Source organism: Pyxicephalus adspersus, chromosome 2, assembly GCF_032062135.1.
Source record: "Pyxicephalus adspersus chromosome 2, UCB_Pads_2.0, whole genome shotgun sequence".
In the NCBI taxonomy this organism is placed as follows: domain Eukaryota; kingdom Metazoa; phylum Chordata; class Amphibia; order Anura; family Pyxicephalidae; genus Pyxicephalus; species Pyxicephalus adspersus.
Window position 1 is genome coordinate 95,104,766 of NC_092859.1, and position 14,160 is coordinate 95,118,925.

General features: G+C 41.3%; 1 protein-coding gene across 2 annotated transcripts in view; it reads left to right on the forward strand.

The window, feature by feature from the left end:
• Positions 1–2,445: 2,445 nt before the first annotated feature.
• Positions 2,446–14,160, forward strand: part of ST7 (suppression of tumorigenicity 7) — a 55,556-nt gene continuing 43,841 nt past the window's right edge. The window contains exon 1 of one of the 2 annotated variants that reach the window (XM_072401553.1): positions 2,446–2,638. In XM_072401553.1, coding sequence (XP_072257654.1) covers positions 2,494–2,638 — 145 coding nt within the window. In that variant the 5' untranslated portion in view covers positions 2,446–2,493. The remainder of the gene's footprint in view (positions 2,639–14,160) is intronic. The other variant, XM_072401552.1, reaches the window with a different exon arrangement.

Genomic DNA, 14,160 nt, shown 5'->3' on the forward strand with positions numbered 1-14,160 from the left:
TCTAGTAGATTTTGCTTGCAGCAAATCATCGTTCTTTGGTTCTGAGGGTGGGAGGGAGGTGGGGGGGGGGAATGAATGAGTTTAACATTGGGACATGGTAATGTGGCCAATGAAACCACTTTAGTGCCTATAGAATGAGGAGTTGTTGATCTCTTGTGGTTTATAGGGAATGAAAGTATTGTGTCACTGCAGGGGGTTGGTGGAACAATTTGAATAGAATATAGTGTCCAAGTATATTACATATTTTACAAGGCAAAAGACATTACCTTTTGACAAATGTAAATTCTAGCATAATTCTGACTTTTAGTGAATCAGTTTGGAAACCAGACTTGCTGAAGTAAGAATTTTGATTTACTTAATTGAATTCACCCCTACAATAATCAAGAGAATACTGTAATTCAGAAATTGTATTGAAACTCATGGATTATATAAATTCCATAAATCAAATTTAGAAGAATCAAAATATGCAAGGTTCATACTCCTTTATTCTTTTTGTGATGTCATCTGCAAGATTCTTAAATGGTGCTACCTAGCACCGCAAGTGAGGGCAATGATGGATCCCTGTTTTTAATGACTGCTGCCACCTGGGGCAGTAAGTGAGGGGGGTGTTTTCCTAATAGGGATGGAGGCAGCAGAAGAATATGTGGCAGAAGTTTTTATTCATCTTCAATCCTCCTGTGTACTATAAATATTCTGGACATGGAGGGCTGAAAGTCTGTGCTTTCCATTTTAAATATTGTAATTTATGTAATATTACCAAATTTGATTCTGACCTGCTTTAAAATGTTTGAATGGGTTTGGTTGATACATAAGATGAAGTGTTACAGCATTCACCACAGGAAGTGCATTACCATTGCTCTCTGCATGACATTTCACAGAAGCTGTAGTAAAGCTCAAATGCTGGAGAAGATTCTTGTGGAATAGAAAAGTCATGCAAAGTCCACTTAAAGCGCACGTCTCTGAAGGAATGTGTAACTATAACACTTGCAAGGATCTGCCTCTGAAGGATATTGCAATATTTCTGACAATTCTACAGTTCTCTCCAAGTCAGTATACAGTATATTTCTTCACTCGTCATCGGGGATCATCCTCCACTTTCCAGACTCGTCTAGATAATGTTCTCGGCTGTGTAGATGTGTCCCATAGATCAGCTCTGATTTTCTCTCACTTTGCTAAGACAGAAATTAAAGTTTGGTACACGTGCAAAAAGAAAAAAAGTTAGGCCTCTGTCAGACTTCAAATTTCTGTGTCATGTTGGTGTCCCAACTGAGATAAACTGTTAAGCTACAGAAGTTTCTGTTTTCCTTCCTGTTTATATGTATGTCTCATATACCACAATAAAACCCTAACAGAAGTTTTAGACCATCCTTACATGTCTGTGTCCTTGTTGGGAGGAGTTTACCTTTACTTGCTCCTCTTTCTGACATATATACCAAACCCCAATATGGGGGAGTTTCACTCAATTTATGTTGTGTCAATAAAAAAACCCACAACAATCATCAGATGTAGTAGCTTTGTTAGTGTACATTCCACTAAAACAGGTCCACCTTTTGGGCCCCTTCTCCCTCCCTTAATCCCTCACTCTTGCTAGGTAAAAAAAAACACGCACCTAGGTGAGGCTGATGTCACCCTCCATCCTGGAAGATTTCTGTGCATCAGATCAGCCAAAATCTTGGGAGAAGATGCCCTTTTATTGAACCAGAGTGTTCAACTGTTTCTGTGTTCCTCAGGAATCTTCCTAGGACAGTGCTGTTCTGTCTAATTATATGAAAAATAGGGGTAACACTAAGGGCTCTATTTATAAAATGAAATCGGACATTGGAATCTTCCAGGTCCATGTTGTTTAGGCAGTAAACAATTCCCATGAAGGAATTTCAGATTTCATCTTTTGATAAATAGAAGTCTAGATCTCGGTACATTTTTCACCTACTGCGATGATTTGGGGGATGGGGAAAGAAGGCCCAGAGAGTGTATGTGAGCAGTTCCAGTTTAGCTGATGAAGTACTTTAAAGTAATGGCCTACATGAAAGGCAATTTATTTCTGTGTGGTCAAACAGGCCCTTTTATAACATCTAGGAGTAAAGAAAATTGTTGCATCAGATACTAAAGTTTATGGTTGAAGTAACTCCTTTCGTTCAAGGTCTTATAACATTTCATCGGTATGTCTTTGACAAGCTCAAAAAGCAGCACAGCTGAAACCTCTGAAGTACAGGAACCTATATAGTAGAACCTAACCTGTCCTTGTTTCATTGTCGGGGCCACTATCCTCTCCTCCTTTGGTCGATGTCTGTAATGTTGCATTGTGTGTAGTAGTAGATAGAAGTGGGATCAGGCAGGGAGGTTTCTGGAATAAGAGTTGTGATGGGTGCTGCCAGCCATGTAAGGGGAGGGAGTGCACCTTTGTGGTAGGATTGGTTACAATGTGTCCTCCCAGGCTGCACTCACACCGAGTGCTTGGGGCAGCAGAGAGCAGCTCAGCCTCTCACATGAAATATGGCTGAAGCTGGCTTCCTGGAGCAGCTCAAGTCGTGTATGGTGTGGTCCTGGACGTACTTGTGGACGGTGTGGTTCTTCTTCATGCTTTTCCTGGTCTACATCCTGAGGGTGCCGCTGAAAATCAATGACAATCTCAGTACAGGTAGGTGGGAGTAGGGGGAGGGGTGCCACGTTCTCTGTACGGGGGAGGGACGGATGGAGGAAAACTTTGTGCAGCAAGTTGTCGGGGGGTCCCGGGGATACCCGGGGTGTTTGTGAGGCTCTGGGGGCCCCGGGCGGTGTGTGGTGAGGACGGGGGGTTCCCGCTCGGTGCCCGCACACTTTTCTCTTGACTTTGCCATTGTTTGCTGACTTGTCAGTGACTCGGCGCCGGGTCCTAGTGCCTGAGGGGGGGGGAAGCTGGAGACGCAAGCAGACATTTCCCTGGTCCTGTATCCTGACACCCCTATCTGTGCCACCCTCACAGACTCCTGACACACCCTGCCCTGTCTGTATGAGAAAATACCCCCAGATACCCCTGTCACTGCTATATAGGGCCAGGTGGTGCTTCACTGACATGCCAAGCGCTAACTGCCAGGGGCCCAGTACCAGGAATGGGGCCCTGCTACTGCAGACACCCCACAACCAACCTATGGTGCCCCCACACTTCATGGCAGCATTTACCCCCATTCTGCCCCCAAACAAGACTCGCCTGGTGCTGTCACTACACCCACCCTGTCCCCTGCACACCTCCATAGCGACATTGGGGACATCACATTCATTATTACCATACCATGGCCTCTGGCATTAATAAACAGTATTTATATAGCGCCAACATATTACCCAGCAACTTTGTTTACATTCTTCAGTATTACCCTCACACTGCCCCATCACCCCCATTCTATGTAGGCCCTAAACTTGCTTGGTGCTTCACATTAACCTGTGAATGTGTCCCTGGGCACACCATACACCCCACTGTGCCTCCATGGCATCACTTTGCTATAGGGGTACCAATTTTTAGAGTATGCCCAATCACCCTAATACTTTCCCCACCCCTCCTCAAGTATGTACCATGGCTTTGGCCCCTCTTGGTGCTGCGGCCCGCTCCTATAACTTTATTCCAGGGTGGCCCGGCGCATCCCATTCTCCAAGGTGGCATCTCACATCACAGCCTGTTATACTGCATCATAAACTATGTGCCTGGGCCCAGGCCTGCCAGTGTCACATCCTGACATCACCTCCCCATAGAGCCGGGTCCTCTTCATCGCTCTTTGTACATAGGTCTGACCATCATTATAAAGGAAGCAATGTGGGTAGTAATACAGTGATCTCACAGGCCATGAATCTGCCAGAGATTATTAGGGGTCTCATGATCTGTGGCTGAATGACCTAGTTCTTGTTACCTGCCTAGAGCTGATGTCAGTACCAACGTCAGGGCACCAATGGTCTATTAGCTTCTAGAAGGATGGCATTCTGACCTCCACTGGACCAATGAACGGGTTATATAGCAGGGCCTCGCCATTATTCATTGGTTCCTATGGTGGAAAAGACATGAGAAAAGTTGCCCTTTAGTGAAATCCTCCCCTGGTGTTATGGGGTGTGTTGTGGGGGTCTGCAGGTTTGGTACAAAGTGTATGGGATGTTGGGGGGGGATGCTGGAGGTAAAATTTTAGGTAATAATTCAGATTGGACATCTGTGTCCCCCTTTTGGAAATGCTGGATTGGCACTGTGGGGTATTTGGGGAAACTGAAAAGTCCAGAGATCTTCTGCAGCAATGATCCCATATACATAGGGAGGGTTGGAGGCAGTGTTGGTGTAAGAAGCGTATGAAATCCTCTACCACTAGGGGGAGTCTGCAGTGCCAAGGGAGCTGTGGGGCAAGGCACATAGTTTGGGAAGGCTGGAGGCAGTAACATATACAGGCTGGTATTTCATGTTCCCTGTAAGGACTTGCTGGCTTGCAGGTGTAAGATACAGTGGTTGTAAAGTCTATAACACAGCTGAGCCCAGACACATAGTATGGGAGGACGTGGGGCAGAGTTGTGGTGATAAAGCACATGGTGACATTCCTTACCCATTATAGCACCATGTTGGGGGGGGGGGGTGACTGGTGTACCCAGAAATGTTACTGTAGGGCTCTGTGGAGCACTGCAGAGACTGAAGCTAATATGCATATTTTGAGAGGTCTGGGTACCACTATTTGGGTGGTCAGACAAACCATAAACTTAGGAAAACTCTGCCTTGGAAGTTTAAGAGCCTAAGACCAGGACACACAGATTGGGGGTGCTGGGTGAGAATGGGAAATGTTATATTCTTGTATCTCAGTGTTTGGCTTGATGGTGCCCGAAATATTTAATGTACAGCGCTGCGTAATATGTTGGCGCTATATAAATCCTGTTTAATAATAATAATAATAATAATAATAATATTGACTGTATGTCATGGAATGCAATGCAGAACCCTGAGGAAGTTCTGGCCAATGTATCATAGTTTGGGAGGGTGGCAGCCACTGGTATTGGAGCCAAAGCAGGCAAAATCAATCATTTGTTTTAACTACTTTCTATCAAATATGAATATTTTCTCACTGTAAGACTAGAAGTTTTTTCCCCAATTTAAAAAAATAGCTTTTAATGTTTGCATCAAAATCTAACTATGCACAGCCATACCTATAGGATGTATTTAGGGATATGGCTGGGGTAAGGACATTGTTAAAGTGCACAGTGGGGATGAGAGGGTTAAATATGGAGACAGAAACAAATGGTTTCTTATAACAGACAGGAGGAATGTGAGGTGCTGACTTCTTCCATCAGCACTAGGTAGGTGTATGTGGGAAGGGTTAAATACTTTATTACACACTAAGAAGGGAAGAAGAGACTCTGCTGTAGCTGCACTGCAAGGAGTTAATCTGTGCTGCAGAGGAGGTGATGGGTGGGGTCAGGTGATGGGGATGGGCGGGGCCATGTGATGGAGAGAGCCTAGCTCTTACTTTGCCATGTGCTGTACAGAAGACATGTGCGCACTGGTATTATTATTATTAATAAACAGGATTTATATAACGCCAACATATTGCACAGCGCTGTACATTAACCTCCTGGGCGGTTCATTTCTGTCCGAATTTATATATCTAAAAGCAGTACATTGTCTTTCATGGAAATTTATTTTACAATATATTATTTTAGTATGAGTATATTAAAACTTGAAACACAAAATCATGTCAAAATAACTAAAAAAATGAGTTTATTAAAAATTTTGACATGATTTTGTGTTTCAACTTTTATTATACTCATACTAATATATTATACTGTAAAATAAATTCTCATGAATGACAATGTACGGATTTTAGCCATATAAATTCAGTGTTTTGCATTTAATACAGGTTTTTTTATATTGAATGCAATACAAAATAATTTGCCCCTAGTGATGGCTGTACGCACTGACATTACTGGGACCTCCCAGGGAACGTCTGCGCTCTTGCTGGGGGACAGATCGAGGAAGAGGATGCAGCCAGAGGATAGCAGGACATAAACCTTTATTTTTTTTACTTTCATAGCTACACTAGGGGTTACTGCTCGGGAGGTTAAATAGGGGTTGCAAATGACAGACGAATGCAGACAGTGACACAGGAAGGAGAGGACCCTGCCCTGAAGAGCTTACAATCTGGTACAGGGGTGGGCAAACCCGCCCACTCTCCCATCGCGGGCTCAGATCCAGGGACATGTTCCGCGGCTCTAGCTGGTGCACCCCCCTGGCGGGGTCCTTCTCCTCACCTTGCTCAGGGTGGCACTTTCCAGAGCCACAGAACACCCAAAGGGCCGGAGAAACATCCCCGTGGGCCATAGTTTGCCCATGCCTGATGTAGTGGGGGGGGGGGGGGGATTAACACACAATAGGAGGGGAGATATGTAGTGGTGGGAAGTAGTGACAGTTTCAAAGGACAGAAGAAGATGGGTAGGCAAGTTTGAAAAAATGGGTTTTGAGTGCTCTTTTAAATGAGCAGAAAGTAGCAAGGTGAATAGGACGAGAAGGACTATTACAGAGAGTTGGGGCAGCTCTAGAGAAGTCTTGTAGCCGTGAATGTGATGAGGTTAGGAGGGGGGAAGTCAGTTGTAAATATTTGGGGAGCGAAGAGAGCAGCTGGGGGAGTATTTTTTTACCAGGTCAGAAATGTAAGTGGGACAAGAACTGTGGAGGGATTTGAAAGCAAAGCACAGGAGCTTAAATTTGATTCTCAGGTGTAATGGAAGCCAAAGTAGAGAACTGCAAAGAGATGCAGCGGAAGAGGAGGGGTGGGAAGCAGAGATGAGTCTGGCTGCAGATTGTAGAGGAGAGAGTCGGGTTAATGGAATACCATAGAAGATACAGATCCAAAATAAGCTGCTGTAGATAAAACCTTGTGAAGTTTTTTTTTTCTTTAATTATTTAAAAATAAAGTTGAGTAAGCTTGCAAGAATCCAGAATTGAATAGAGTGCTTCCAAAAAATGGGACCCCATTGTAGTATTTCATTGATTATACATATGACTTCAATATGTCTGTTAACTTTTTGGAGTATAAAAATGACTCCAGAGCAGAAGCTTTATGCTGCCCGGTAGGTCATCATCTCTTTCAAGATAAAAGCTTGAGGTGTAATTGGCCATAGATCTAGGTCTCACTATAGGTCTAATTGGTTTATGGCTCTCCTGTCAACCGCTTAGTCTACACGGACTGTTTCCCCAGCATTTAACCTGAGGCTTTTAAAGCCCATGTTTGAAGTCCCCATGCATTCCAATAGGCTAATCTACACCAGGACGTTTCCTTCAGGCACGTTTTTGAGCTTTATCTTGAACGTTCCTTGCAACGTTTAAAAAAAATTAAACGCAGGATAAATGCGGGAAAACGCTTCCACTGAACTCAGTGGAGGCTTTTACAAGCGTTTTTAAGCTTTTTATGAACACTTCCATTGAAAACAATGGGGGCTTTTAAAAACGTTTTTAGCAGGTCTTTGGAATCTGGAAGCCCCCTTTAATAAGGAGACTCCCAGATCTCTACCACTCCACCCTGGGGAATGAGTACAGGGGTACATAAAACCCCTTACTCATTCCCTAAAAGGGTTAAAATATAAGTAAAAAATAGGACAAGGGTTTAATGGTAAATTATTTTATTAATGTGTGAGTGTTTGTGTAACTAAACTTTTTTTTCTTCAGGTTATCCCAATGACAGGATGATTTCCAGGGCTGCAATCATGATATGAGCACAGCCATGGCACTCCTCCAGACAGTGAGGGATCGCAGGGCACTAGGGGTTAAATGAGGACAAGGCTCTCCATTCACCCTAGTGCTCTGTGATTGGCTGAGAAATAGGAAACCCTGATGATAGCTCAAGCATCATCAGGATTTCCCTTTCCTCAGCCAATCAGGGAGCACAGCAGTCAGCGGAGGTCTGCTATGCTGACAGCTCCGCTCCCCTGATCACTCCCGCAGCCCTAGAGGAGCTGAAGTATGTGCTACAGATACAGAACATGTCACGGCTCCTCTAGGGCTGCGGGAGCAATCAGGGGAGCAGAGCTGTCAGCAGAGCAGAGCTCTGCTGATTGCTGAGCTCCTTGATTGGTTGAGGAAAGGGAAATCCTGATGATGCTTGAGCTGTCATCAGGGTTTCCTATTTCTCAGCCAATCACAGAGCATTAGAGATGAACTAGGAAAAGTCTCCCCATTCATGTCTAGTCCTGAATGGCTGAATTTTTTGTACCCCTGTACTCATTCCCTGAAAGGGTTAAAAGTAAAACTTTTATAAACGCTTATGTAAAATCGCGGCAATTCACTCTAAACCGCGTCATAGACGTTTATAAAAGTTTTTTAGTATTTTAAAGTTAAGCTTTAAAATGCTTGTTAAAGTGCATAGAAACGCATATAAATGTGGTAGGAACGTTTATATGCGTTTTTAAGGTTCATGGAAATGAATTGCAGCATATGGCAAGCGCACCTGCATCAAGCTCAAGGGGAACATCTGAGGGCTCACATTTTAATAGAAAACCAATTTATGTCCTGCTGGCAGCATGCAGCCACTTCTGCATCAGAAGGCAAGGATTTTATTTTTTTTACTTGCAGATGGCAGAAAATGTGAAATATTTTTCTGTTCATTCCATGATTGCCTTATAATGGGATGATAACATTAGTAAGAGGATTCTCATTCAGTGCTCACAACAGTAATGCCATGTAACTGCACAAAGCTGTGCCGACATAGAGCTGGCCAAGCACAATGTGAAGGAATTGGCAGGGAATGCTGTTAGAAAAGTGCAGGAATCTACAATAATATTGGCTGAATGGACATTCTGCTGATCACCTACAAAAACACAATTATATGTTTTATGCATAATGGCACTGACATCTAAAAGCACTGACGTTGCTGCTTGGCTCTGCCACCTTGTGAAGCTGTGATGTTGGCAGCCTTAGAAGACTTTGAAGTTAATCTACAATGTTCTTATATTGGAAACTACTGAAATGTTTCTGACGGGAGGTGAAGGGCAGAGGAGCTTGGCCAGCACAGAATGAAATTGAACACTTACAGATGTGGAGAGAACCATGACATGCAAAGAGGGTCACATGTCCTATTTAATGTACAGCGCTGCGTAATATGTTGGCGCTATATAAATCCTGTTTATTAATAATAATAATAATAATAATAATAATAATAATGTTCAAATGTGACTGCAAAACTTCAAGTAAGTGTGAATTTGACTTGAAGTTGACCTCCTTATGACCTGGAGTTGTCCTGCTTCAAGTGAGTTTTATGTTCTTTAGGTTTATTTGAGAAAGCAAACAGAACAGAACGCTGTCTAGATCCGGGCTCAGGGTGGCCTGGGCTCAGAAGAAGTGAGTAAGGAAGTGAAATCCAATGTCCTTCACTATCCTTTAGTACAGTGATTTTCAACCACTGTGCCGCGGCACACTAGTGTGCCATGAGAGATCTTTAGGTGTACTGTGGGAAATTATCTAATTACCATTGTCGAGTGTCTGTGCTGTAGTGACTGGCAGAGTAATGTAATACTCTTCCATGTCAGTGGGTGGCAGTAGGTAACATAGTTTTCTTGTTTATTCTTAGAGACAAAACAATTAGCTACAGAGTGTCATTTTGTAACATTTTTGATTTGTGGGGTGCGGCAGATTTTTTTCAATGTAAAAAAATGTGCCGTGACTCAAAATAAGTTGAAAAACACTGCTTTAGTAAAATACAATCTCAACAGCTTTATACATTGCAAGTTTAGGCCATATTTTTCCTCTGAGAAATTTCTTCTTTCACTTACAGCAACCATTGATGTAAAATGTAGAACCAAGAATGTTCTATTATAGGTGGTATAGAATGATAGTAATGTACTGGCTGTATTTGTATTCCCCATGTATTCTATATGTACAAAGTGATAAGTGAGGTCTTATGTGTCATTTACAAGGGATAGTATTTGGCTAAATTATTCTGCACTCTGATGTTATGGTCTCCTATCATTTGCTAATTCTTCGCGAGGATAAATGAAGTGCTAGAGAGTACAAACTAATGGCTGCTACATAAACTATGGTCGGTGTTACTAAATATACTTAGACATTATGGCATGCAAGTTCCTTTAAAGCTTCAACAAGCCACATAAATGCCCAGCAAAGCACATTGCAGGGCCCAGGGTGATTGGTCTGCTGCCAGAAAAGTTTCAGAGTTGGAGAAAAGTAACAAGTGCTGGTAATTGTAAAAGCTAAGTATATTTAGAGGTGATATTTATAAACAAATTGCATATTGAACTAATAATTCAATGTACCTGCACCCCAAAGAGAAGAGTTGTGTAACATTAGGTTACCACATACATACCAACACTTTTCAATGGCAAAGGGTGGGGATATTGTCTTTTTATGACACGTTTCACAGATCAGTCTGCTTCCTCAGACATACTGACTCAAAATTGTTAATACATAAACGGTATAATGGCAAAATAAGTAAGACTTCATACCACCGGCTTCAGGGGGAGGGGGGGGGCATTGCATTGTAAGATGGTCCTCAAATCAAGCACAAACCAGTTTAGTAACCACTTTGTAACAGCGGCTTTGCAATGCCACATTCTTGCCTGGTATAGGTACATTGATGATATTTTATCCTTTAGATTGGGTATCAGTCAGAGTCCTTTTTTTTTTTTTATATATTCTTGTTTGAACGAGGGGATTATACTTTAGGAACTACACTTTTCTGTAAACTGACCGCAAGTGTGCCTGCTCAGAACCATATCCATGTATTCCTGTGGTTCGATATTTAATATTAAAATGAAATTATTGTGTACCTCAATAACCCTAACTGTATGGTGGAAGCTATAAAATTACAAATGTGTCTTAACAAGGCTTGGATATGTTAAAATTAGTATAAAAAGAGCATACCTGAGGGTAGTAGTAAGTGACAGGTCAGGTTTACATTTTGCTAACCAAATGAGAGAAGGTCTGTATGATTATGTCAGATATTTTCATCAGTTTCAATATCCACTGAAGAACTTCTCATGGCATAAGTACTTTGGACAGATCAGATTCCTCAAATGTGGTCATTATCCATTTGTCCACTGGGTGGTGCTGTTTGTTCTATTTACAACTAATAGAAGTGTAATTTATTGTAGCACAAAGGGAAAATGATAGGGGGACCCTGTGATGTATGTATGATAAACTCCACCAGGGGGCGAAATCTATCAGTGTGCCTGTTCTGTAGTCACAGTCATGAGCTGGATGTGAATTCACTTTGTGTGGCCTGTTGTTCTCCAATATGTCCGGCAATGGCCAGCTGATGGACCCATTGCTGATTTCCAAACTTCAGACAGTGGAGTGGTTTAGATATTTTGTAAGTACATTTAGTGTGAAATAAAACAAGCCCAGCACTGCCAAGTGTACAGAGTGAGAATGACACCTACTGATAAACAAGTAATAAATAACTACTGAATACTTTTTAAGAACATTTACCCATCTCAGATTTCAAAGAATGATAAACCAATCACTTTCATTTAACTAACCACTGTGCAAATTGTTTATAAAACCCCACTTGGTATTGGATGGAGTTAGGAATGATTTGAACGTGAAGTTTTCTCTTGGTGGAAAATGCTATATTTCTGTTTAGAGGACAGCCAGAACACTTTAGGTTTCTCATCATTTTCTTTCCCCATGACAATGAGAAGGTGAATGAATATTCCCAGCAAGTCTGCAATAAAAACCTCTATTCTTTCCTTTCTTTTAGTAAAGTTAAAGATTTATAAATTGGCCACAGGAGGGAGGCTCAAACTTTTGTTCTTCCAGAATACAGTTTGCCCCATCTCCCTGTTGAGCAAACAGCAAAGTTCCTTTTTTTTTTTCTTTTTTTGGTTGATTGTATTTTTATAGAAGAGTTTACAAATGGAGCAGAACATCATAGCCTCAAAACCTATAAAAGGAACTGAATACCCAAATGTTTGTTCCCTGAGATCACACATCTTAGACATGAAATCATTGATAATCCCTTCTGTAAATCATACAGAGCTGTAATATTTCACATTCTGCATGTGGGGGATTTTTAGAAATAAACACAAACCTTTTTTTATGTAAATCAGTGTTGTCAGCCTTGTCTGCTGAATTATTCTAATGAAGGACCTATTCGGTCTTTCTTTGTCCCTCTCCATATGCTTACATAGATTTTTTTCCCCAGCAAAACATTGTGGCTGTAATGACTCTGAATAGTCTGCCCACACATTTTGTGTAAGGCAAGGGTATGTGGAAACACCTTGCACAAGCAGAATTTTACAAAACTTTTGTCATCAGAGTCATAAACGTTTATACAGGAACAAAGTATAATATTTTGTTTTTGAATGCTCCAGGGCAGCTTCTTACAAGTGGGAACCCTTGAAATAACTGTTGGGGTCTTCAGTGAACCCCTGTTGTAGTTACTAAAAATGGGAAAAATGTCTCTAACATTGCATTTGGAAGAATGTTACCTTTACAGATAGCCAAAATAACAAATGTTTACTACATATGGATAAAATCTACATTTCATATGCCAGTTGATAATTTGACCACAAGGATCACTTGTAATACATGTTACTAGAAAAAGTGCTCTACACCCTAATCTGTTTTATGACCGTTGACGGTTTGTGGCTTGATCTGGACTTCCTGCTGTGGAGGGTGTTCATGAGATACAGATAGTTCTTGCAGATCTGTGGATGTGCTGATGATTTACTACACAGAAAATATTCAACTTTTACTCTGTAAGCAAGTGCATTACAAACCTTTGTTTGAACAATAGTGCATTTTTCATAAATAATGAGGTGTATGTCAAGGAAATAACTTGCAATAGATGCACATTTCACAGTGTTTATTCTTTATACAATTATTTTATATATTTCTGCAGATAACTACATGGACTAATTAGACTCATTGAGTTAGCACAGAAAGTGTACACAAGACAGCTATTTGTAGGTAAAATTTTGCACTAATCAAAGATATACTACTATATTAACAACCCTTTAATGGTATATTTACCAGACCAAAAGGTAGAAAATAATAGAAGTTAACTTACTATAACTTTCATATTGTACCTTCATTCTGTCAACTTTTATACTTTCATACAGTGACAGATTGAAACACAAACTGTACATAGAAACACATGCAATCATCAATTGCATCTTGAAAGCAAACCTATTATACAAAATAGAAACAATTACATTAAATATGATAAAAAGGTTCTAATATTAAATATTTTTCTTATTCAGAATTCAGTACCACTTTAGGGTTACGGTGTAATCAGCAGTCACTGACAACACACTATATTAATATTATTTTTACTATTGCTGTTGAAATGCCTTTTTCTAGTGTAATTGGAGACAGATCTTGGTAAATATGAGCTAATTAAAAATTGGGGCAAGAACCAGATTTCCATCGTATATGCTGCTCTCGCAGGGCTTCCGCCAAGTTAGCTTATAAGTAGTGTTGGTCGAATATCTCACTATTCGATCGAATAGGGGGATATTGTTCGGGTGATCGAACGTTGAATTCGAACACTATTAAAGTCAATGGGGGGAAAATTTTGGTTATTATACGGGACTGTGTAGAACTGCAAGAGCAATCAGGGGAGCAGAGCTGACAGCTGCACTCCCCTGATTGCTCTTGCAGCCCTAGTGTAACCATAGTATGTGTTCTTGGATAGAGATTCTCTATCCAAGAACACAGGAGTCCCACGGGATCCCCCGGCACTAGAGGCTAAATGGGGACAAGTCTCCCATTCATTGACCTCTAGTGCTCTGTGATTGAGCTGTCATCAGGGTTTACCTTTCCTAAGCCAATTACAAAGCACTAGAGGTGATGAATAGGAAGACTTGTCCTCATTTAACCTCTAGTGCCCGGGGATCCCACACTGACAGGAGGATTCCCACGGCTGTGCAATCATCCTGTCATTGTGGGATAACCTGTAAAAAAATAAAAGTTACTTATGCAAATCACACACATTCAATACATTTTTCTTACAGTAAAGCCTCTTTTTTTTTTTTAACACATTTTATTACACACAAATTTGCAAAGTCGAATCCTGTGTTTTTTGGGTCAGGTCTATTTGAATTGGAACAGCCATATTTAGGTCGAATATATGGACAACCTGAATTCAAACACCAAACACTACTTATAGGTACTTCTGGCGAAGACAAAGGGGTCATGAGGATATGAGTGAGATGGTC